We start from the raw sequence: 27,847 nt of genomic DNA on the forward strand, positions 1-27,847 counted from the left end.
TATTATTTATTTTATTACACATTTTAGCTGGAATAAAACAACTATAACAACCGTAAACAAAAAAATATATATTTTTAATAAATAAGTGTTATTTGGTGCATTTCATCGTATTCTTTTTGCTTTCGTCATATTCGCACACACCGGAGACGCAATATTGGTTTCCGTCGGTGTCCACACATCTACAGAAACCTCTTCTACACTGTATAGGATTATAGTTGCCATTTTCCAAACATGCAGGCTTATCGACAGTTGATGACATAAGGTTTGACCTAATACATTCTGAAAATAATTGAATAATATGTTTGTATAAAAAAAATATGTATATTTAATACCAATTACACTTTTAGTTACGTAATGGGCGCAATTTTTAAATTCATTGTAGCCAACCATGAATAATGTTCGATACCGGGCTGACTAACTGGAATTTAAATTTCCCGCTGGGGATTCAGGTGGTAGCTCTGCTGTAAAAAAATGTCAAGTGCCACATTTATTTATTTATTTCCTGACATTGTCATTCGTTTTGACACTTTAGTTTCTATTACGAATTTTTGGTTTAAATAAATTGTGTTGTGATATTTTAAGCTTAAAAATGTTTGCTAGCAGACCTTGCAGTCGAATATTGTCCTGTTTAGAACCTCTTTTAGTGTAAAATGTACAAGATAGCTTAATAGCCGTAAAAAACTCATCGCAACTTTATTAGAATATTTTGAACGGGACAGCGGTAGTAATGGCCTTTTATGTCACTTAAGTGCTGTTAAGAAGGTGAGTTTTGTTAATGTAAATAATAACTGTTTACATATTTATAATTATTAATTTATTTTTGTTTCCTAAAATATTTTCATTAAAAGAAAATATGTAAAAGAGGGCAACGCCATGCCGGTTAAGCTTAATCACGTGACTAAAAGTTTATTTGATATTAATTTGATATGACCTATACAAACTATACAGGGTGTTCCTTAATAACATGCTAATATTCAAGGGCGCGATTCTTGGACCTATTCTAAAAGAAAAGTTCATATGAATGTATGTCCTAAACATCTTAATTTCTGACATACAGGGTGGTAAATTTTTCTATTTTTTTTTCATAATAACTCTGATTGCATTACAGATATCTTTATTAAACTTGATACACTTCAAGTCTTCTATTTTTTTTTTAGAATTTAGAATGAGTGGGAGGGGGGTTAATCACTGCGACCTTACAGATCTATTGTGTCCCCCTTTCTTGAGTTATAATTCATCATACAGTTCCAGGGCTTTGACAAAAGCCAGTATCTGGGACGGTTTTATAGAGGGTAATTCTCCATCTCCAATATCAGTCGTACCAAAGTTCATGGCACGAATGGTTGTCGTCTCGGCGCACTCAGTGATGAGGTGTACTAGTGTTTCCCCATTTTCCCCACAGAATCTGCATTCGCCGTTTCTTCTTAGTTTCAATATACTGAGGTGTTCATTGAGGAGACAGTGTCTTGTTAAAAACCCCGTGACAATCCGGAGATTCTTCTTACTTAAACCCAGGAAGATCTGTGATTTTTCTTGATCGTAAGCCCTCAGAAACTTCTTCGAGTGTCTTAGACCGTTGCAAGATTCCCATTCCAGGTTGCGGATGGAATCTTCCAAGTTCTTGAGTTCCGCCTTGTTGGTTAATTGGTTACCACTTGAAAGCAAAACGGTTCTGGTCCAGTCAGTGGAGTGTTCGCTCCTTTTCTAGCTAGATCATTTGCTTTTTCATTGCCTTCTATCTCTTGGTGAGCAGGCACCCAGAGTAGGAGGACTTTGTTTTCTTTGCCTAATTTATTCAGCTTCTCTATGCATTCTTTGACCAATTTCGAATTGATTGATACTGAATTGATCGCTTTTAACGCTGCTTGACTATCAGATAAGATGGCTATTTCTTGTTTCCGATAGTTCCTATCTAAGATAAGTTGTACGCATCTTTCGATAGTGTAGATTTCTGCGTGTAGGATGCTAGGGTAAGTGCCATTGGTTCGGAGTATTTAGTTCTCGTCCCAAACACTCCGATCCCTGTTCCCGTATTGGTTTTGGAAGCATCAGTATACCAAGTTATTGTATGGTCTTTTAACTGCAGGGCAGACGTTTCTCTCTTCCAATCCTTTTTATTGCTCAATACTACATTGAGATGTTGCTCAAAGTTGTACGTTCTTGGCATATCGTCCACTGGGAGTTGCAGGAGTGGTATTTCCTTTTCGAGGGTGTTCCAAGCCCCTGATCTGAACAATTCTCCCAGTACTGGTTCCGTTAGTGACCATTCTAATCATTGTCGCATTGGCATATCTACCAATGACAATGTGCAGTGGTGTTAGATCTAGAATGACCTCTATTGCTGCTGTTGGACAGGGCTCCTGTGATGCAAACGCATGCTAGTCTCTGGACTTTGCACATGTTTAGCCTTGCCGTCCGTTGCTCTAGTTTTGTGTACCAGGCAACTGCTCCATAAGTAATCATGGGTCTTACTATCATGGTATACATCCAGCGCAAAATGTTAGGGGAGCAGCCCCATCTATTTCCGACCAGTCTTCTGCCTATCATGAGAGCCTTTGTGGCTTTGCTGGTAGTGTTCTTAATATGCCTGTTCAACAGGAGTTTACTGTCCAGGGTCATTCCCAGATATTTAACTTCCTGTGATGGCAGTATTTCCTTTCCATCTAGTTGTATTCTTTTCAAGTTTTTCAGACTTGGCATTCTGGTGAACGGCACTATCGCGGTTTTGTCCGAGTTGATACTCAGCCCGACAGTCCTGCACCATCTCTCAGTGATACGGAGTCCTCTTTGGATAATATCACAGAGGGTGCCTTCATGTTTCCCTCGAGCGATCATGACTATGTCATCTGCATACACAATGCAGTGTATTCCCGCTAGAGTTAATTCGTCTAGTAGTTCATCCACTACCAAGCTCCACAGCAAAGGGGAGGTTACTCCACCTTGTGGAGTTCCTTGCGTTGTTTTAACAGCTACAGTTTTGGTGCCCATCTGAGCCTCTGCTGTTCGTGTTGACAGCATTTCCCAAAACCACCGAATAATAGTTCTGTTCACCCCTCTTGTTTCTAGAGATCGCCTGACCACCTTATGTGGTATATTGTCAAACGCCCCCGCAATATCCAAGAAGGCACAAATTGCTGTTTCTTTGCTATCCAGACTTGTCTGTATTAGCTCCGTTAATTGGTACAGAGCAGTTTCTCTGGATCTGTTCTATATGCATGCTGACTATCATGCAGTGGTTTAACCTTTAGATGATTTTCTCCAATATGGTTTCAAGTCTTCTATGCATCAAAATACCTTTTTTGGTGTACAAAGAATTTTATTTATTTCACCAGTGCCGTTCATACGGGTTTTACATTGAATATGTTTAGAAAAAAAACTTCCCTTGAAATAAAAATTATTTTCAAAACCTCCATTCATTTCTAAACATTTTTATCTCTTGATTTTTTCCTCCGACGCATAGTTTTTGCTTAAAAAAAAATAAAGTCAGTTTGTTTCAGGATTAAATCGCTGAAAATATGATGTGGTGACTGTTGTGTGGAAATCATTTCTGCATCAGGCTGGAAGGAAATTAAGAATTAAAACATTTTTTTTTGTATATCAAAATAAGCATTTTGATGCATGGAAGACGCGTGGTTTTACCACCCTGTATCTGAAAAATTAAGATGTTGAGGACATATAGGATTCATATGAAGTTTTTTTCTTAGAATAAGTCCAAGAATCACCTCCTTAAATATTAGCATATATCATTAAGGAACACCCTGTATATCTGTCGGCGGCTTTGTGTTTTTTATGAGATGATGTGTTTTTAGGTATATTTTTAGGTATACTTTTAGTACTCACTGCAATTCATTGAGGTTGCGAGTGTGCCAGAACTGCTCTTGCTTACGGCAGTTAAAATATTTCCTTCAATATCTACACAGTATTTACTAAAAAAATAGTTATACAAAAATGATTATTAATAAGGAGAAAATATTACTGAGTCTTGTTTTGCTGTACAGGTGCGTACGTTCCATCCAGATCGCAGTTAGGATATTCATATCCTATTACTTGATTGTATCCTTGAGCTTTATATTCCTGTACTTTCTTGTACACATCCATGTACTTTGATTCACAGGTCTTGTAATATTCACCAACTTTCTTTGATGTATCTTGAAAAAATTTTAAAATACAGCTCAGAGTAAAAAAGAAAATGGCGGTATTCCCACATAGTAGTAAAAAATATATTTATTTGAAGTGTGTTCACCATAGAATGATGAATAAAGCGAGTTATAATCTCAGAGAAATATGTAATATACAGTATGTTCTCGGATTGTCTTTATAAACTACTTTTTTATTATTGACATTTTGAGAAAAATGCATTTTTCATAAAAATTTTGATCTAAAATGGATAATCCCGTTTATACTTTTTCAAATTTCCATACCGTTTCAAAAAAAATTAAGAAAAACATGAAAATATGGTTAAATTTTTTCCTAATAAATCCTAAAAATCAAAACGCGTTTCTATGGTAATATAACTACGTTTTCATTCTTTGATAGATTGTTATTCATAGAATTTTAATTAACGTAATATTTTTTGTTATTTTAGAATGTTAAAGAAGCACAAAATTTATTTAGTTTAATAGAGTTTAATGCTACGGAAAGGGTGATAATAGTTATCGGAAAATGTGATACTTTAACAACGTCAAGAAATATGACGTTAATCAAATTAATTATAATGATCTATCAAAGAATGAAATCGAAATTATATTACCATTGAAACGCGATTTGATTTTTAGGACTTCAACCTTCAACTATAATTTCATGTTTAATTTTCTCTAAAACGGTATGGATATTTGGAAAAGTATAAACGGGATTAACCATTTTAGAACAAGCAAAATTTTTTTATGAAGAATGCATGTTTCTGAAAATACCAATAGTAAAAAAGGTTTTCCTCTTGTAAAGACCAGGTAAAAGGGTGGGTCAAATTCGACGCTTTTAAATGGAAACACCAAACCAAACCAAAACACCCTTTTCTATAGGAGATAGACAAAAGCTAATATCGGAGTCTGGAGCTCAATTTTTATCAAAAACATGATCGTGAAAACCGCATATCGATATCTGTTACCGTTTCGGAGTTACGGGGTGTTTTTCAAAAATATGCATTTTTAACAAATCGCTGTAACTTTTTCGTTATAGAAAATTTTGTATTTTTATGAAAACATTTCCAAAGCACCTTTTTACGTAGAATTTAATGGTTTAAGTATATTTTTTTTAAAATTAACAATTTAAGAATTATCAACAGAAAATTTGATTTTTTATATGGGACACCCTGTATATTTTTAATTTATTGAAAAGAATTTAAAATTACCTTTCCAAAAATGTAACACACTTGATATTTTGCTCGATTCCTCTTCGAGATATAGAGTATATAAAAATTCGCCTGCTTTAAATAAGTAGGCTTTGAACGGCACCGGCTGTAATGTAAAAAAATTCTAGCTGTGAGCATCAATTAAAACGAAAATAATACTTGCTATGAGAGATGCAGAATTTTATAACACTTTAAAATATATTTAACCAACATCAACACATTTAAACTATATCTAATAACAATAAAACTAAATAGCAAACCAAGACATGAGATTTTGCTACAGGTGTTCGACATATCGACCGTCTTCTGTTATGGCCAGACAGGGCAGTGGGGGTGAAAGATACCCTCTCATAACTGCTAAGTATTTCTAATTCTTGTCTAGATTGTACGGAAGAATAAGGAACATTTATACTTCCGCAAATATATCCATAGGATTAGATCCATGGGCACTAAGTGAGGCGGCCTCGACGGCCAACGGCTGGGATCTTGGTAAGCTATTCAATTATTCTTGAAAATGGCTGCAAAAATTTGCTGATAACTTCAGCGTTCAGAGGCGGTGCGTCGTCTTGCTGGAAAAATATGTTTTCGAGTTCCATTAAGGGCATATCTTCAATAAGGGGTCCAAAGCCTACTAGTTAAAAGTGGCGAACTTTTAAAAATTCTGTATTTCGAAGGGGATTATAACAAAATATTAAGTGTGCTATATTTTTGGAAAGGTAATTTTAAATTCTTTTCGGTTAATTAAAAATATAGAGGGTGTCCCAAATAAAAAATCACTTTTTCTGTTGATAACTCTTAAAATATTAATTTTAAAAAAATTATACTTAAACCATTTAATTCTACGTAAAAAGGTGCTTTGGAAATGTTTTCATAGAAATACAAAATTTTCAATAGCAAAAAAGTTACAGCGATTTGTTAAAAATGCACATTTTTGAAAAACACCCCGTAACTCCGAAACGGTAACAGACATTGATGTGCGGTTTTCACCATCATGTTTTTGATGAAAATTAAGCTCCAGACACCGATATTACTTTTCGTCTATCTCCTATAGAAAAGGGTGTTTCAATCTAAAAGCGTCGAATTTGACCCACCCTGTACATACTGTATACAAATATGTATTACAAATATGCTAGAAGTAAAAAAAGATATGATTTTGTATTTTGAGGTACAGAGGTACATGTATGCTTACAACATGATAATGTATCTGTGGAAATTTTCGTTATATTCACTAAACTTTTGGTTGGATATGTTGGAGCACCATCTGACGTGTCAACGCAGAGACATTTTTCGTTGATGCATTGAAGTTTGTCGTAGTCCCCGTTCGAGGAACACCGAAAGTGCTCGTGTGGTCCGAGCTCCCTACCAATCATATCAACACCAGCGTAATACTTTTTGGAACAGTCTAAAAACAGGATTTTTTATATTCAACATCTAAAAATGAATAGCCCCCCATACACCAGAAGATTCGGTCGGCGGACTTGACCTGCCGATTAGATCTTTGTCCGATCGATGCCCGTTTTAAAAAAAAAAAGCTAAAAAAAAAAGCTAGACAAAACGCTTGCCACAGACTTGGCCTGACCCACAAATGCAAAGATTTTATCCGCGGGCCAAGTCCGCAGACCAAATCTTCTGGTGTCTGGTTTCAGTAATAACATTCAGTTGGGTGTATAAAAATAATATTCCCCAAATTAATAATTATACCCGTGATTATACGCTTTGACGTCATCTGTCATCTGGCATAGCGCGCTGTCGCGTCCGTTTGAAATATACCTTTCGAACGCGCGAAACTTAAACATTTTTTAATAACAAGTAATATTTCGTCGGTGAAATGTGATAAATAGTCAGGGGGCCAATGTATAATCCGCTTGCAAAAAAGTGAGGCAAGTATGAATCATGCACCAAAATTTTTAGAAAAATAAGTAAATTTGATTCTTTTTTGGTACCAAGCCTTCATGTATGTCAGAAGGGAGAAACAACCCCTATTAGGGATTAAGGGGTGGAAAATAAGTATCAACCATTTTACATTGACGAATTGTTTTTTTTTACATACAATAATTTATATAATATTTACAAAATAGTTTTCAACTATGTTAAACTTGATTTTTAGGGTTGTTTGATGCCATATTTATTTTAAAGGGATGATTTTTAACTTTTTTATTATATATTTTTTGTAAACAATATGGGTGTCGATTTCATATATCTTTGGGATAACTAACTTAATGGTATATATTATATCGCTATAAGGTTATTTACAAAGCCCTTTAACCCTTTTGTTTATATTTATACATACATATATACATACCTCTATCAAAGTTTTTAGGTTTCAGGAAAATAACTTTTTATAATTTCAAATTTTTATTGGAATATTTTACAGTTTGCAGGAATTTATCAGTAGTTTCCGTGGAATATTTAAAAATCCAAATCAGAATCTTCAAGTTCATCGTCATTATTACTGTCATTAACAGTGACATTATCGCAGCTGGCTGTGTTTCCAGAACATTCGCACATTTCTGTGCAAAACGAACCGCTAGACGCACATTTACAACGAAGATTGCACCTTGATTTTTGACAGGAACACTTTATATTGTTTAAAACAAAATCAGGTGCTAACGATAAATCGGATTTAATGGGTTCATATTTGCCATTTTCGAATTTCCAGCTGTAATCATCCGGTGATGGAAGGTTTGGATGAGCCAATATATCACGACACCACTTCATACATTGATAATGGCATCGTCTTATAGCTGGTTTTAAGGCTCCTAAAGTAGGCGGTAAGGCATCAGAACTTTGTTTTTTTGAAAATGTCCACTACCTCAAGTCGGACAGTGATTCTTGGTTTTGGTTATAAAGGGAACATATAAATTGTTCAATTTTAGAAAAAACTGATTCTTCAATCTCTTCGGTTTCACCCAAGGATGCCAGAGTTTCCGAAGTATGTGTCGAAGCTACTAAGATTTTTTTCCAAAATGTAGTTTTTGAGTTTCCTCTAAAAGAACCCGTTACATCTGCGCCAGACAATGCATGCAAACTGGGAAGCGCTGCAGCTTTTAGAGGACCTAGTTTATTGTAGATGGCCTGCAATGGAAACTCGAGGATTTTAGAACCTGTTTGTACAAAAGTTGAATCATTTGCTAAAAGAGGAAATCGCCTTATAGCTAATACTAAGACATCCGTATCAGGAGAAAAAAATCTTATTTTACTTGCCCTTTTACCAGACGCTTGTATTACATGAAATAACATTTTTGTATCTGCCTCTTCGTGGCTGCTTTCTAAAAATGGCATGTCCTGATTTTTTTTGTTAGTAATAATCTCTAATCTATATGAACAAACTACTGTGACTTGAATGGAAGTGTTTTCCACTAGCTTTTTAGAGAGATACTCGGTAAGCTTATCTTTGGAGTTGTATGCGATAATAAGTTTTTTTTGTTAAGGTTTTTTACACTAGTTTTGTGTAAAAATGGACATTATATTTTACTGGATCTACACCCTTTTGTCTTCTAGTCCGTTCAAAAGACTTCAACGAATTTTCATTGTAGGAATCAAAAACTACATGAATTTCATTAAACATTCCATACTTGAAAAAAATTCTAGTTACAAATACGTCTGCAAAATCTGAAAGAAATTTCATATTGTTTAAGGATATCAGTTGGACTTCTGCCATCCCGTCTACGATTGCAACAGAAGATGTTAAATTTAAGACATCACATAATCCAGAAGGTGTCTAATCATCTTCTATAATTTCGGCCAAATGGGACATGAGACTACTTTTTGCAGAACACTTAGTTAATGATCCATCAGAATAAAATACACAACGAGGAAGAGCAGATAACTCATAGGTTCCGATTATACTTTTTAAATCAACATCGTCCCGACTACGACAGATAAGGACACATCTAGTAAAAATATTTTGATCTTGTCGTAATTCGATGACTCCTTGTTTGGTATTGACTTTAACTTATTTTTTCATAGAACTACATAGTTTCGATTTTACTGTCTTTACCGGATCCCAAAAACCAGCCTCGTTTGTTTTAATTCTGCTCTTAAAAAATATATCAGCCTCGATCTATCCTATCTCGGACATACCTTGAACGTCATGACGAACGTCCTCACTAGCTATGCGATTGGTAATTAAATTAACCAAATTGTTATCTTCGCACTGGAAAGGACTGACGTAGTTCTTAAAAGTTTCTTTCATTGATTTAGATGTCGACACTTGCCTTTCAGAGGTGGATTTATTCTATTGGTGGTGCCTTTCCTTTTTGTATCGGAAAGAGTGCCTATAACCGTGTCATATATTTGATTAAGATGTGGAGCACATAAAAAGTATTTCACCAATGCCTCAGGATTAAGCGTAATTCCAGTATGTCCTCCACAAACTTTTAGTTTCCGATTTTCTTGTTCTAAAGCTGCATCAGCACCTAGACAACATAATCCGTTCCCGTATTTATACCATTAAAGGCCAGAAGATAGGTATTCCCAAGTAACAGGATCTTCTTTGTTAATGACACTGATTTCTGCAAGATGGTGATATAGATGCGCTAAGGAACTGCGTCAAGTGCGAAGAAATATTTTTGAAACTCGTTTAAGGTAGCAAGTCGTAGCTCCCAATTCCTACTTCGCACAGCACTTATAAATGAGAGCATTGTGAGAGCCATATTTAAGTACTGAACTGCAAAGGTAAAAGTTGAGTTGTTCTCAGAAATATCAGCATTGCATTTAGAATATTTCTCGTAAAAACTTGATTCATCAACACGTGTCATTAGATTTTCAAAATTATCCAACAAAAATTTGTCATATGTAAAAATTTCAAAACAATTATCCAACTTAATTTGTCATATGTAATTTTTAATGTGTACATTACAAAATATTACTAGCAATGTTGAATATCATTATTTTGTATCAAAATATCAGTGATATTTTGGTTTGTGCAATAAATCGAAATACCCACTTCAAAAGACGCGCAGTGTATGTTCTCATCGGTTTTTTTTAAAAATTGATCTCATATTTAAATTTGCCGGCCTGAAGTTATACGAAAACGACACCAATATCAATATTTTACGTCTATAACAACTTTTCAAAAATTGGACACCGCCTAACTAGGGGAGGGGGGTATTTCTCCGCTCTAACATGGATGCGGGGCTGGTACCAAAAAAAAATCGTATTCTAGATGATACTCCGAAAATTTTAAGGTATCTCACAACATTGCCTCACGAAGTTGCAAGCGAGCTATGTATTTTGACAAATTGGCCCTTGACTAAAACTGCTAACTCCATTATTTCTAATTTTACAGGAGAGCAAAAAAACGGTACAAAAAAATATGTACACATGTAGGAAGTATTTTCATGCGTTAATATGATAAAGAGATGAGAATTTTATTTGCTCATGGGGAACAATAAAACTCAATATTTCGTATTACATAATTTTTTTCAGACACAATAGGGAGATAGCAGATATTCGTCTTGCAGAAATAAGAAATAAAAATATACTTCTGGAGATAGCAACCTTTATTGTTTGAAATTTTGAAAATGGAATTGAATATTACCCAAACAGATTTAGAAATAACGAATTAAATTTAAAAAATATGATATTCATAACCATATATTTAGAATGTCGGGTCAGAAGCAAAACATACAAGTCCAAAAACGAATAAATTTTTAAAGAACTGAAGTAGCAGCATTTTGAACTTAATGAATATGAAAATAATTTAAAAATTAAACTTATAATTCTTAGAAGAATCCTTCCATGCTTATTCTAATTTTTATATAACGGTAGTAGACCGAGCTTGAAAAACAGTGCGTGATTTTATTAAATTTTTATTACTTTTCTCCTTATTTTTTTAATTTTTATAAAAATTATGTATCATTTACGTGGAAAAACGTTGAAAAAAATAAAACTGATTAGGTATTATGTATATATGTATTCTTGTACAACTAAGTAATGTTATTTAAACTATTTATAACACGCCGATGAATTATTGCTCGTATATAGAGAATTTCGTTTTTCCCCTTACCCGTTACGGATACCCCGTATTTACAGAACGGATCGACGCAGGGTCGGACTGGCCATATTATATATATATATATATATATATATATATATATATATATATATATATATATATATATATATATATATATATATATATATATATATATATATATATATATATATATATATATATAACTATTAGGGGGGCCCCAGCCATAGCGGGCCCCCTTTATAGTTCATTATTTATTCTTAACAATATTTGCTTTTGCATTGCATTCTGGCATTTGCATTACATTGGTTTACCTTGCATTAGGGTAATAATAATAATAATAATCCCCACAAAACTGCTTCAATCACTAAAGGAATTAAAGCTTCAGCACAATCTCTATATTGAGTTACAAAAAGCAAGCATACTATCCTCATGCCACTTAGTAAGAAAGTTCTTACAATAGGAAGATAACTTGGAAAATGTGGCATGTTTTGTGGCTCTAGTATAATGTTGTTTATTAGTTTTAATAAGTGTTGATGTATTGCTGTAAACTTTTTATACCAGTAGTTGTGAATGTGGTCTACTCCAGGGGCCTTCCAGTTGTGGGTTTTTTGTATGGTTTTAGTTAGCTCTTCTATTGTAAATGTAGGATTTGCTTGTTGTCGTATACGTTTGTACTTATTTTGTTCTTCTTCAATCCACGGGGCACTTTCGTTATGAGTTATTGGGCTTGACCATATACTTTCCCAAAATTGTTTGATTTCTTCTGCATTTGGAGGTAATATTGGATTATGTGTTGGTTTGGTCAGGCTGGTATAAAATAGTTTTTGACTTGCATTAAATTGTGCGTTTTGTTTCCTTCTTTCGTTAGATTCGGTGTATCTTTTTAGTCTAGTAGAGTATACAGCTAACTTTTGTTTTAATGTATCTAATGCTTCTATTGGTGTTTCATTGTTGTTTTTATTGATAATGTGCTTTAATTGTTTTATGACTTGTTTTGATCGGTTTCCCCTGCAATATTGTGTCAATCTACCTAGATCTTTCCTTATATTCTCTATTCTCTTTTCTATCCTAATAAGCCAAGTAGGTTTCAGTTGCTTTCTATTACAGTTTCTTTTGTTGTCTCTAAGTTGTTTATTTTGTATTATCACCGTTGTAGCGGATGCATATACCAGAAGATGAAGGTCTTCTAATGTGACTGTGTTCTCTATTTCTTCTTTTATTAAGGTATTGACTGTATTAATAATGTTGTTCGTGTGTTTTTTAAATATAAGTTTTGGTAATGGTGGCCGATTTATTGGATCGATTCCTGTCCATTTAATTATATTTTCTTGTAATTCGTTTTATATTCCTTCAGCGCTTAGTAATGTTTTTATTTGTGGTCTTGGCACTGTGGTAGTTGATGGAGTTTCTATGATTTTTATTTGTTGAGTTGTTGTTTGGGTTGGTTGCATTTCTGTTTGGATAAGTTCTTCTGGTAAGTTATGTTCTTCTGGTTAGTATGTGTTTAACTGGGCAGCGATTTCTTCTTTAATGGTCTGAATTTCCTGATCTGTAAGTCTTTTGTTTGTTAAAATTACACGTTTTTGGTCTACAAGTCTTTGTGGTGTGACAATGTGTGTTAGTTCTGGGTATTCTTGTATAAATAGCAAGTCTGATCTGTATCCTATCTTGAATGTTTCTAGTTTTGTAGCGATGTAGTAGCAGCGCATGACAGTGGTGTTCATTTCTCGTGTCCAAGCCATACGTTGCCGGGGTTTTCCCTCCTTGGTGGTTGCCTGTTGACCAGGCAAAACACGTTCAGTGGGTCCATTTTCGGTCTCCGGTTCTGTATCCATTTGATCGAGCTGTTGATTCCCGCGCCGCCCTCGACCATGGCGTCGCTCGTCCGAGGCTATTCCTAATTTTTGAGGAACCACGTACACACCAAAGGGTGGTTAGCCCTGTATGGTGGTTGACAAGAATCCGCGTGCTTGTCAGAGCACGTAAGGTAACGTTACCTTTCCTTGCGGTCAGCTAGAGGCTGCGTGTTTGCCATACACGTAAGGTATTTAACCATCTCTTGCAGGATTTTTTTTAACGAGGTTAACTCCCCGGGGAGGAGGAAAAGAAGGTAAAAGGATGAAAAGGTAAGTATGGCGGGATATGTACGGATAGGTGGTGATGATGGAAAGAGAGGATTCAGGTAAGTGGACAGCGGATAGCCGGCGGCGCTGGTTGTATCGCCTCCGCATACGATAGCGGTGTAAATACTGCTGGCAACAGTACCTCCATCGACCAGACATTATTTATTATTATTTTTTTTTATTGTTTAGCACGATTAAATCGGTTTTAAGGAGATACGGTCTAAGACAAGTTAGCTTCCTATTGTAAGAACTTTCTTACTAAGTGGCATGAGGATAGTATGCTTGCTTTTTGTAACTCAATATAGAGATTGTGCTGAAGTTTTAATTCCTTTAGTGATTGAAGCAGTTTTGTGGGGATTATTATTATATTTCTAGTTACTCACTATTGCGGTTTTAGAGTATATGACGGGTTAACACCAAGTCGTATGTCTCTCTATTGCATAAATTTTCTTACTATAGTTGTAGTTTTTAGGATTGGCTTTGCTGCATGTTAGTGTGAATATATGGGGGTAGATCTATTGATTGTATATGTTGAGAGAATGCTTTTGTAGTTATACCTGTTACTGATATAACTATAGGTATAATTGTTACTTTATTTTGTTTCCACATTTTCTGAATTTCTATAGCAAGTGGTGTGTTTTTTTCAATTTTTTCTCTTTCTTTTGATGTTACATTGCTGTCATTGGGTACAGCGATATCGATAATAAATGTTTGTTTATCTATTTTATTGATCAGTGTTATGTCAGGCCTATTGTTTATTATTGTTTTATCTGTATGGATTGTTCTGTCCCAGTACAGTTTATGTGTTTCATTTTCCATTATGTTTTCGGGAGTGTACTTATAATATTGCAACCTTGTTGTCATTAAGCTGTATTTGAGTGCGAGTTCTTGATGGATTATCTTCGCTACCGTGTTATGTCGATCAATGTAATCTGTTCCCGCTAGTATTTTGCAACCCCCCGTTATATGCTCGATTGTTTCTTTATACTGCTGACATTTTCGACATTTGTCTGTATCCATTCTCTCTTTCAGTATATATTTCCTATAATTTTTGGTTGCTATGACTCTGTCCTGAATGGCTAACAGAAACCCTTCAGTTTCAGGGAATAGTTGCCCTACCGACAACCACTTGTATGATAATCCTACATCTATTTGTGAGTTTTGCATTATGGCATAATGCGTCCCGTGAAGTGCCTTACCTGCCCAGGTATCTTTCTTTTCTTGTTTTGGATTTGTGCATCTATTTTCCTCAGCATTATCACCGGTATTATATTTGTTTAAGTTGAGCGGAGTGTACTGCTTATCTGCTATTAGAATTACTCGATGAAGAAGTGTTATTTTATTTCTGAAATATTTCCTTAGGTTTTCTATTTGTGTATTATGTAGTACTTTTATATCTACTAAGCCTCTTCCTCCTTCCTTCCTACTTAATGTGATTCTTTCGATGCATGCCTTTGGATGTAGTTTACGATGTTCTATTAATGTGTGATTCAGGCGGTTTAATGCTTCCAAGTCTGTTTCTGACCATTTAACAATGCCAAATGAATATGTTAAAACTGGGATGGCATAACTATTTATCGCTTTTGTGATATTTTTAGCATTCAACTTTGACTTAGCTATTTGTGTAAGTCTGTATTTGTATTTAGTTTTTAATTGATTCTTAAGGTATGTGTGATCTATATTTGTATTTTGTTCGAAACCAAGGTATTTGTATGTTTCTTGTGGTTCCATATTTTTTAGTATTTGATTGTTTAGTTTTTCTGTTTCGATGTGCTCTTTATATTTTCCTTTTTCAATGTGGAGAATTCTGCATTTATTTATACCAAACTGCATGCATGTATCTTGTGTAAACTGTTCTGTTAAATTTAGTAATAATCTCATTTCCTTTTGATCTGGGGCGAATATTTTTATGTCATCCATGTATAACAAGTGGTTTATTTTATAGTAACACTTATTTTCATATTTTATTTTAACTCCGTAAGTTGTGGCGTTTAGTAGGTTTGAAAGGGGATTGAGGCAGAGGCAAAACCACAGAGCGCTCAGAGAGTCACCCTGAAATATCCCTCTGTTAATTTTAATGTCTTTTATTTCAATATGATGTTCATTTGTATTGAGCTGTATTGTTGTTCTCCAGGTCTGCATTATGGTGTAAAGGAATTTTTGAATGTGATGTTTTATTTTATATATATCTAGTGTCTTTATTAGCCAGATATGTGGGATACTGTCGAAAGCTTTTTGATAATTTATATAGCATGTGTTCATATTTCGTTGTTGCTTCTCTATTTGTTTCATAATGATAGTATCTATAATGATCTGCTCTTTACATCCTCGGCTATTTTTTCGACATCCTTTCTGTTCTTCTAGTATTATGTCGTTTTGTGTTAGGTGATTGTCAATCTTTTGTGTTATTAGAGACGTAATAATTATTTTATACAGGGTAGGTAAACATGTAATCGGTCTGTAGTTGGCAGGATTTTGTGTGTCTTCGCTTTTAGGCTTTATGTATGTTTTTCCTTGTGTTTTAATAAACTTTATTTCAAATCATGTGTATAAATCGAACATAAAATGAAATGACGTCAGGAGGGTAGTTCCCTGATTTCTATACAGGGTGAGTCTTAAATAAGTGCAAATATTTTCAGGGCTGGTAAATCTCGATAAAAGAAACATAATATTTTCTCTTTACCGTTTTTCAAATAAATCCAAAACAACCGAGTTATTACACTTTTAAAATTTTGAGAATCATTGGATTTTCTTTCTTGTAAATTTAATCTACTACCTATGTTGCCATATTACAAACAAAATATGCTTTTAAACTAAAAATGAAAAAAAATTCCAATTTTTTTTTCTTTAAAATCCAAATTAAAAAAAAACCTCATAATCGTGTTTCTTGGGTAGAAATATACTACCCCTAAAAATATTTGCACTTATTTAAGAGTCACCCTGTATATAATAGGGAAAAAATGACTAAAACGTAAGGCGAAAAAATATACAAAAAAAATCCACACGGGCCCCTCCTTACTTTGCCACCCGGATCCCTTTGGCCTACTGCGACCCTGGATCGACGTACTGTACAAAAGAAACATACGAATAAGAATCCGTGTGTTTCCTTTAGCGTGATCGTAACGAAAATTACGGAGATAGCAGCATTTCGGTGGTTATTTCCGATCATTGGGAGTTAGCAGATTTTATTGAGTTAAAGTAGCAAATTTTCTTTAATGGAAAAAAATGTATTTGCTTTCCCTATTTATAGAGGATTTTTTTCTCTTTCTAATGGTATAAAAAAAACTTATTAACGTAAAAAATGGAGTTAGCAGGTTAGCACGTTTCACTGACGATTTGAGTAATAGTATTTTTATACATAATGGAAAAGTTCATCATCAGGACGTTTCAAAATTATTATTTGATAATAAATAGTAAAAAAAGGAATTAGTTCGGGTCAGTTTTGAACACCCTGTAGAAATAAATGGTCATTTACCGCAATTCATGTAGTTGCTCATTGTACTATAGTCAGCCTGTCCAAAAATTCGACTTCCATTTGATGCGGTACAGTAGCAGCTATGTTAATAATAAGTCAAATAAAAAATGATATAAAAAATATATACAGGGTGTCCCAGAAATAAGTGCAAGTATTTTAAGGGGTCTAAGTTTAATCTCGATAAAAGAAACATATTTTCTCTTTATCGTTTTTCAAATAAGTCCAAAAGAACGGAGTTATTTTACTTTGAAAATTTCCAAAAAAAATATTTTTTGCTAAAATTTTGACAACTACTGGATCTTTTCTGGATTTTCTTGTAAATTTAATCTAATACCTATGTTGCCATATTATCAAGACATTATGTTTTTTAACTAAAAACTAAAAAAAAACTCCAAAAAATTTCGAATTTTCAATTTTTTTTTCGCGATCAAGACCTCATAGGCGTGTTTCTGGGGATGAACTATACCACCAGTTAAAATACTTGCACTTATTTCTGGGACACCCTGTATAGTCTGTCTGTTACGGCTAAAATGGATACTTGGCGAGTTTTAAAACTAGCCAGCTATTTTGCAAACTAACTAAAAGCAAAGTTTACAGAATAAAATATAAGTTCCGTCACTTGTGCCGGCGGCAGGTATCAAAAGCCACTTCACGCACGTGTTTCCCAGTGTATTACTGGTGTGTGGACTTTGGACCCAGCATACACGGCGGATCACGTTCGGCGTATTACTCTGATTTTGGCGTTATTACAGAGTGGTCTCGCATGCATATGGAATTATTTTTCAAGTGATTATTTAATTTTCATTGCAAAATGTTACTGATCACATTAGCCTTAGTTAAATAATTATTAGTTTATTAGAAAAAAGCATAATTATTTTTATTATTTCTTAAAAATAATATTGAGTTTTTCGCCACTGGAAAAAAATTATTTAAAATATCTAATTAGAATTATTCAAGAACACTTTATTTTTTTACACGAAAAATCATATACTAGGTGTGTCTCAAAAAGTGGCTTATCCCTATAACTTTTTTATTTTTCAGATAAAAAAAAATGAGATTTGGTGTGTTAGTATATGACCTAAATTAGGATTGATTAACGTTTTCATTTTTTTCGGTCACTTCCCGGTTTCACCGAAAATGACTACAACTTTTGATTTTTAAACGGCAACCTCAGCATTCTTTTACTTTATTCGATAAAAATGACACTCTGAATAGAACGACATATTATATGTCAACTTTGGCATTTTAGCTTAAAAATCTTTTAAAATTTCAATATTGAGTGTCATAGCTCTTTTAAAAACAAAACTTTAATCAAGGAGTCCTGGGAAAAATAGATTTGATCGTCTAATGTTTTCCATGTCTTGTCTTGGCCGGTTAAAAGATGCCCAAATGGTATTTTTAACCATATCTTAATTTTTTCAAATGGAAAGAGGGTGGCTCATTAGTATATTTGGAAAAAGTATTTTTTTACGAATAATTTCATGCCACACACTTGGTATTTCGAGTCAAATTGTCGTTATAAACCGCGTGTTATACTTTCAAATAAATCATATGTGAAACTGTTAAAAGCTGACATATGATATGTCTTTCTACTCAGAGTATCATTTTCTATCGAATAACGTAAAAAAATACCGAGGATACCATTTAAACATCAAAAGTTGTTGACATTTAGTAGTTTCAGCTTTGAATTATATAGTGTACGTAATTCGTGTTGGAAAACCATATTACGCACTCATGGAATACTGCACTCGTGCGTAATATTATTTTTTCCAAAACACTCGTTACGTAATATACTTTTACATTATTTACTGTTGATATTGTGTAGCTTTATTTTTTGTGTTTGTTTTTAAAATTTATTTTATTTTTGCTATAGCTTTTTTATCTTGCCATGTCTAAATATTTATATGTAATACACCAATAAACTGATAGTATATTTTTTCTTTTGTAGATTTACCATTAGGTATTTTTGAAATACCCCACGTTCCCCTGCACCTTGTCGCACCTTGCAATCGGTAAAAATACGGCTTCTATTTACCCCGGCTTCCACTCCTGTTTTCATCGAAATCCGGCGTGTCGGACGAGGCGGCTTCTGGCTTTTGATACGCGATTTTCAAAGTGCCGATGCTAAGTGACCGAACTTATATTTTATTCTGTAAACTTTGCTAAAAGCGCTGTTATTTTGAAAGAATCCGCCCATGCATTCTTGCAAAATAGCAGGCAGTCAAGGGTTAGTTTACAAACTAGCTGGTTGGCAGTGGTGGATACAGAGTGGGGGCCCATGGGGCCAAGGCACCCCCTAAAATCTCTAACTTGGGTTAAATATTAAGCTTATGGGTTTGGAATGGCGCTCTAAAAAGCATATTCTACATTACCTTTTACTTGGGCCCCCCCTAAAGTACATTCCAGGCCCCACCTAAAATAAATTTCTGTATCCGCCCCTGCTGGTTAGTTTGCAAACTATATATTCGTATTGGATAATGTCAAAATTTTACATTTTTGTTTTCACATCAAACCAGTTATTTTAGTTATAATGGCTAATATGATAACTCCATTAGTTTCAGTCACCCAAAATAGCAAGATTCCTGACTAGTTTGCAAACTGAAATCCTTGCAATTTAAGAATGAGATTATACGTATATATTGCATGTAAGAGCTTACTAGTGGGTTCAAGTAGTAAAATAAAATTAAAAAAAAAATAAAAAAAAAGAAGAAATGTTCTAATATGGGAGCATTCAAACAGCCAAATAAAACAATCAATATACAATTGTAAATATACAATACATACGTTAAAATTGGATAAAAATTTAGTTTTCAATTTAGTAGTTGTCAAAATAGCTGGCTAGTTTTTAAACTAGCCAAGTATCCATTTTAACCGTTACATGTCCAATGACAGGATCCATGACAGTTATGTCTATAATTTTAATTCACAGGCAAATTGTGTTTTCTGTAATTTTTTGGATGTCATTTGTCGAAATTTTCCATTGCCCGTTGGACAGACTATAGATGTTAAATGTATTATGTATTGTCCATAGAAGGATACTAAGTATTGTTCGATCCCTGTATACTCTCTAAACTGGCAGTTTCTCTACGCCCGTCGACATCATCTAGCTAGGGCCAGAGGGGCTAGGGCCGCTGCGTTGTTGCATTCCGCGCTAAAATTTTTAGACAGTGACAGTTATTTATTTGAAGATTCTTGTGTTTTAACGTTTCGTTATTGTTCAAAACTATTATTTTGTTATTTTTGTGGCATTTAGAGCAGTAGAGTTAATTCTGATTACCAATTTGTAATAAATTCTGAGCCCCAATTTGCAGCATAGTCTGTGTGAAAAAACTTCGATCGAATGCGATGGGGACCTAATATGGCCGACTTAAATTCAAAACATGTAAAAATATTTATATAATGAAAATGCACGATTCTGTTCCTCTGGGGTCGAAATATACCACCCCTAAAAATATTTGCACTTATTTAAGACTCGCCCTGTACAATTCTAATAAAAATAGTCAAAATGCTTGCTTTAACTCCTGTTTGCGCGACAAAGCATCCACGGCTTTAAAGTAAGTTCTTGCGTTATGTATCGAGAGATACGTATAAATTTTGTGTCGTGCTCTAGACTCTAGTGTCTATAGTTGAATATAATCTGTCCAACAACAAAATCCCTGAGTATCTGTCATTTTAATCGACACTCAAATTGTATTTCTGTAATTTTTTGGATGTCAGGTGCGTCTCAAAAGTGGCTCACTCCTATAACTTTTTTTATTTTTTCAGTTAAAAAAACGAGATTTGGTATGTTAGTATATGACATAAATGAGGATTGATTAGCGTTTCACCGGAAATGACTACAACTTTTGGTTTTTAAATGACACACCCACACCCTCGGTATTTTTTTACTTTATTCGATAGAAAATCATGGTACAAAGAAAACAAGGTATGATCGATAGCGGCTCCAATTTCGTTAAGTTTGCGCATACCACCTGTGACGTCATACGCCATACAAAAAATATCCATATTGTTCAATTGCCACTAATAAAAAAAGACCTAAAATAGGGAAGAATTAGGACATAACCCCAAAAGGTATGTTTTGACATCGAGCCTGACATTTGAAAAATTATTTTCATATTTTGACACAATCAAATTTCACAGATGACACAATCTGTTTGACAATTTGAAATCGGCGCGCAGAGCTTGCCGACCAATAGTGCCGTTTATCACCTGTGACGTAGCGACCAACCTGCGCAATATCATACCTTGTATTCTTTGTATCATGATAGAAAATGACACTCTAAATAGAATGACATGTCAACTTTTGACATTTTCGCATATGGTTTATTTGAAATTATAACATGCGGTTCGTAACGACAATCTGACTCGAAATACCAAATGTGCGGTATCAAATTATTCGTAAAAAAATACTTTTTCCAAATACGCTAATGAGCCACCCTCGTTTGATTTGAAAAAATTGAGATATGATTAAAAATACGATTTGGGCATCTCTTAACCGGTCAGGACAAGACACTAAAAACATTAGACGATCAAATCTATTTTCCCAAGGCTCCTTGCTGAAAAATTAGCGTTTTTAATACAGCCATGGCATTTTAGATTAAAATTTAAAATACAATTTGTTTTTGGGCAAATATGTCAAAAATTGACATATGATATATGTCATTCGGTTCAGAGTGTCATTTTCTATCAAATAAAGTAAAAAAATACCGAGTGTGCCATTTAAAAATTAAAAGTTGTAGTCATTTTCGGTGAAACAGGAAGTGACCGAAAACAATTGAATACGTCAATCAATCCTAATTTATGTCATATAACATACCAAATCTCGTTTTTTATCTGAAAAAATAAAAAAGTTATAAGGGTGAGCCTCTTTTGGGACGCACCCGGTAAGTCACTATAGTTCGGTCCTATTTTTTAAGAAATCTTACATTTCTCCTGGTATACACTTGTAGGCACTATACAGTCCATCTTCATCGCACGATGGTTTTGTTTCCATTTGGCCCAAGGTACCATTTTTCTTTCTCCCGTCATAGGATTTCTGTTCGTTCATACAAGTGGTTGTCACTAAATATTTTATCAAAAAAATAATTATTTCGTAATTTCAACCTTCTTTTTTTTTCTAATAAACCATTTTCTCTATTGCAAAACTTACTTTTCTGGCAAGTTCCATCTGTTTCTCCATCTACTGTAAGACACGATAAACCTGGTCCACAAATCGAAGTGTGCTTCCCATTAGAAGGGTCTCCCACACTGCAAGCCTCATTTTCGTCTGATAAAGGGGTACATTAATATATTATTATTACATTCAGATGCAAAAAAACGCAACGGAGAAATTTTTGGTCAAATTTAAAGTGTTATATTTTTGTTATTTTTAGCCCTATTTTCATGATTTTTTTATCAACCTGTACAAAATTATATCAACTTTAATTTGTAAACTCAGTTTTTTATAAACTTTAGTATTTAGCATATTATACAGGGTTAATCAAGGAGTTGTTTTTTTGCCTTAACTTTAAAACACCCTGTGCAATAATTTGGTGTGTAAATTTTCTTAAAAAATAATTTTCCGGTCAGAACCATGTCTCCTGAGCATTTTGTTATTTTGGATCATTTCAATATATGCTTGGTTAATTTTTAAGAGCGAAATGAACTTATAAAACTAACTTAAGAACTTACTAGAACTTAAAAAAAATAAACTTCGCTTGGTTCTTCAAGAAGAATGGGAAAGCATAACACAATATGATATATGCAGCCTCAATGACAGTATGAACGGACGTATACAGGCAGTTATAGCAGCCAAGGGAAGCAATGCAATGTATTAGCGTTGATTGAAAGAAATTTGTTTTGTGAACAGTTCTTTCAATCAACGGTATTAGGTTATTTTTTACATTTTTTTTCTGTTTGTATACTTAACTTGTTACAGATGCTTTCTTTAATATCGTTAGTACTGTTATTGTTATTAATGTTTATTGAAACCATGACTGTATCATTAGTCTTTAACGTTTATTTTTTTTATTTAGTATAATGTATCAAATGCAGCATGCAGCGTAATAGCGTAATATGACATTACGACAATAGTCACCAAAACCATCTCGTCATATTAAAAAATTACATCAAAAAGTAATGATAATTAAAAAAATTGCAAATTGATCGATATCAGTTCATTTCGCTCTTAAAAATTAACCAAAGGATGTACATATTTATATGAATCAAAAAACAAAATGCTCAGAGTAATTATTCTGACCGTAAAATTATATTTTAGGAAAATTTACACACGAAATTATTGCACAGCGTGTTTTAAAGTTAAGGTAAAAAAACAACCCCTCGAATAACCCTGTATAATATGCCAAATACTAAAGTTTATAAAAAACTTAGTTTACGAATTAAAGTTCATATAATTATACACAGTTTGCTAAAAAAATCATAAAAATAGGGCCAAAAATAACAAAAATAAACACTTTGAAATTTGACCAAAAATTTCTCCGTTGTGTTTTTTTGCATTTGAATGTATACAGATATACAGGATGTCCCAGGCTGAGCGTGCATTAGAAGTTTCTAGAGAATCACAATATCTAGATCGGAGATTTTTTGCACATCATTGTTTAACAACGAGATCTATCGACTAAAAATATTTCTAATATGGCGGCACTTCCGGAAATACCGCAACCGGTATTACAAAATAAGAAAGTTTACCGCAACTTTCTTATTTTAAATGGGTGCCCCCATTTTTTATTACATACTTAAATTATCTATAAAATTCTATGAATATTGATGTCAAACACTCTATACCTAACATTAATCGTTTTTGAGGAAAAAAAAATATTTAAAATTTCTGGACGAAAAAAACTACCTGTCAAAAAAATTTGTATTACCTAAAAGTCAAATTTAGTGATTACCACAGCCACTCTGACATAAAGAGAAGACATGTGGCTATCTATTTCAAAAATTAAATTGTTCAAATGTCATATAATAATGGCGGTAGTTGTCATGAAATAGAGCGATTAAAAGTTTATCATAAATCTTTTTTTTTCAACTACCCTCTTTCACTAATGAAAAAGTTTTTCCAATTCGTTACTTTTTAACTATACAGATACACTATATATGTTCCTATACCTAAAATAAATCGTTTTTAAGTTATTTAAGATTTAATTTGAATTTGTATATTTTTTCTTAATTTTATCTAGCTTCCTTTGACATTAAGTGTCAAACGGTCAGACAATTTATTTCCATCTGTCAGGAAACGAATTATTTGATTTTCCTATATTATAAATACTGCTTGCTTAAGAATTTAAAAAATGTATTTATAAAAATATATCTCGTATTTTTGCTTTCTAGTGATATCTAACAGTTAATATTATTAATAATATTCCGTATGATCGAAAAAAAAAGCAGCGCAAAGTTGGCTCGAAAATGATGCTGCTTTTTGAACAAAGCATCACAATATGACACGGCCAGATCTATTGTTTTACATCAATTGACGTTTAAAGTCATAGGCTACTGGTTAAAATCAAGAAAAATATACACTTTAAAACTAAATCTTAAATAACTTAAAAACGATTTATTTTAGGTATAGGAATATGTATAGTCAAAAAGTAACGAATTGAAAAACCTTTTCACTAGTGAAATAAAAAAAGTGGGTTTCCATTTGAAAAAAATTATTTATAATAATTTTTTAAACGCTCAATTTTATGACAGCTGCGGCCATTACTATATGACATTCGAACAATTTAATTTTTGAAATAGATAGCCACATGTTTTCTCTTTATGGCACAGTGGCTGTGGTAATCACTAAATTTGACGTTTAGGCTATACACATATTTTTGACAGGCATTTTTTATTCAAAAATTTAAAATATTTTTTTCTCAAAAACGGTCAATGTTAGATATAGAGTGTTTAATATCAAAATTCATAAAATTTTACAGAGAATTTAAGTATGCAATAAAAACTGGGGGCACCGATTTAAAATAAGAAAGTTGCTGTCAACTTCCGATATTTCCAGAAGCGCTACCATATTTAAAATATTTTTAATCGATAGATCTCATTGTGAAACTATGATGTGCAAAAAATCTCTGAACTAGATGTTGTAATTCTCTTGCAACTTCTAATGCACGCTCAATCTGGGACACCCTGTATATATGTATACAGGGTTGTTCACCACATACGACACGGAGTATTGTAGCTAAACGATTAGATTTTCACAAATTGTAGGTTTTAAGTTCATTGAAGGACTATTAGAGCTACAATTTAAAAATATTTTTACAAGTTACAGAGTGTCCCAAATAAATAAAAAATATTAAAGTTGTATTTTTTTAAATAGAACAACCTGTATATTATTCCATTTTTAGATTCTACGATTAAAATAAAGGTAAATTTGATTAAGATTTATCACACTGAAACCGTTTTTGAAATATTTTCAATTTTATGAAATTGCAGTAAAAATTTTAAGGCTTCATTTTTCCAAGGGTATCGAAGTTTTTAATACTAAATAATTACTAAAGTTTATTTATCGATCAGATATTGTGTTGCAATAATAAACAAAATACTACCTTATACAGGGTATCTAAAAATTTATATTAAATAATTACTAGCTTTAAACGGCAATAACTTGTTTAATTTAAATAGAACACCCTGTATATTTTACGCGAATCAGATGCACAATTTAATTGTCTATCAAATTGTATATTATACCAATTTTTACCTATCTCTTCAAGTTTTCGCAGGAGTGGCATTTTCTTATAATTTAGACCTCATTTATCACTATAACCATGGAATATTGACATTTTATATTATTTTTAAAAATATAACAAGTTTTCAAACAGTACCAGATACTAATATTGTCGATATAATTCTATTATTTCATTAAAAAATAAGAAAAACTGTTTAAATATTTGTTAAATAGCACCAATTAATATGATACCAGTATTTAAACTACATTAATTGACTGTTTACGTTGATTAACAGCGCTTTCAGATGGAGCGGAGCGTCCGCGCGGACCGTCCGCCAGTTCAATGAATTTCAATGAACAATTTCACATGGGTCGCGTATGCTCCGTCCGGGGGTGCAACTTTGTTCAAGTTAGCAACCGATCGTTTAGAAGCGATTTCGAAGCCAGATTGGTACTATGTTCATTGCAAAACTATTGTCGCTCAAATGCTGCGAAATATGATATCACTATCACACTCTTGCACACGTGTGCGACACGGTCTACGCCACAAAGCGAGAAATCAGAATATCGCTACGAATCGATGTTGCTACTGAACATAGTGCCTCAAGCTACAAATTACTTTACTATCGCTTTGAAACATGAACAAAGTTGCACCCCGGATGAGCTATCTTGAAAAAAAATCCGTGCGGACGGTCCGCTCCATCTGAAAGCACTGTAACAATAATTGCTCCAAATACTAAAAAACTGAATTTTTAGTACGTGTATTAGACAGTGTGGTAAAAAATAACACCTTATAAATTTTATTTCATTTTTTGACGAATGCTTATTTATAACAACAGATACGTTCATTTTTATAACTTATTATTGTATTGATTTCTGAGTCAAATCCACATTAAAATGCGGAAATAATGGCGGAATATAAATATATTAATAATTAGTAATAATTAATATACTCTTTTACAAAGATTTAAATAGTTTTATTTTTGCAAACAAATGGGAATGGGTTTACAATATTATTATTTTTACCTCCTGTATATTTTATAATTAGTTGCTTTAAAAAATCTAATATGTCAATATTCCATGGGTATAGTGATTAATAATGAGGTCTAAATAATAAGAACATGCATTTTCTACGAAAACTTGAAGAAATAAGTAAAAAATGGTATAATACAATTTGATAGACAATTAAATTGTGCATTTGATTCACGTAAAATATACAAGGTGTTCCATTTAAATTAAACAAGTTATTGCCGTTGAAAGCTAGCAATTATTTAATATAATTTTTTGAACACTCTGTATAAGGTAGTATAATTTTTATTATTGCAACATAATATTTGATCAATAAATAATCTTCAGTAAATATTTAGTATTAAAACCTTTAATACCCTTGGCGAAATGAAGCCCTTTTCTATTCACCCCATTTTACGGTATTAAAAACTTTGATACCCTTGGAGAAATGAAGCTCTAAATTTTTTACTGCAATTTCACAAAATTGAAAATATTTCAAAAACGGTAAGGTTTAAGTGCGATAAACCTTAATCAAATTTACCTTTATTTTAATCCTAGAATCTAAAAATGGAATAATATACAGGGTGTCCATTTAAAAAAATACAACTATAATATTTTTTACTTATTTGGGACACTCTGTATCTTGAAAAATAATTTTTAAATTGTAGCTCTAATAGTCTTTCAACGAACCCAAAACCTACAATTTGTAAAAATCTAATCGTTTAGCTACAATACTCCGTGTCGAATGTGGTGAACAACCCTGTATATATTTTAATGAGAATCTTAAATCTTACCTAGGTTTGCTAAACAATATTCGCAACAGTTACAAATATCCGGTGACAACATGTAAGTGCCTGGATTAGTTATATTTCTGGTACATTTCTCAGGAATGTCATCGCATGTTGCGCTCTAATATAACATAATGTTTAGTACCTAGTTGTAAATCGATTTTAGGCGTTTTACCGAACAACTGGATGTAGTACAGCGAATATCTTCATCTCCCACACTATTACTTAAATAAATTGTCCCTAAAATAAAGCACAAACAAAGAGACACCCTATCCATTCTTTCTGATTATTTTAGACTTGACTGTACTTGACATTGTTTATGGAAATTCTGATATACAAATTCAGTCTTTCTTTCAACTTATTAATCATGATAAGATATAGAAAATGACACTTTCAATTGGTTGTTAATCACATAATTCCATTTATAAGATAAGATTTGTAAAATATTTTCTTGGTAATCTGATAAA

At 33.0% G+C, this 27,847-nt stretch overlaps 1 protein-coding gene across 1 annotated transcript; it reads right to left on the reverse strand.

The window, feature by feature from the left end:
• On the reverse strand, positions 1 to 27,723 carry LOC115878327. Its single transcript, XM_030894797.1, has 9 exons — positions 27,556 to 27,723; positions 27,387 to 27,501; positions 22,075 to 22,191; positions 21,851 to 21,986; positions 16,926 to 17,005; positions 6,537 to 6,749; positions 3,977 to 4,148; positions 3,841 to 3,926; positions 1 to 279 (listed from the first exon to the last, which is right to left on the reverse strand). The coding sequence occupies exons 1-9, from the start codon at positions 27,655 to 27,657 to the stop codon at positions 89 to 91; spliced, it is 1,212 nt and encodes a 403-aa protein (XP_030750657.1). The 5' UTR covers positions 27,658 to 27,723; the 3' UTR covers positions 1 to 88.
• Positions 27,724 to 27,847: the final 124 nt, after the last annotated feature.

This window comes from Sitophilus oryzae, unplaced genomic scaffold (genome assembly GCF_002938485.1).
Source record: "Sitophilus oryzae breed Bouriz unplaced genomic scaffold, Soryzae_2.0 scaffold_1508_pilon_pilon, whole genome shotgun sequence".
Classification (NCBI taxonomy): Eukaryota; Metazoa; Arthropoda; class Insecta; order Coleoptera; family Curculionidae; genus Sitophilus; species Sitophilus oryzae.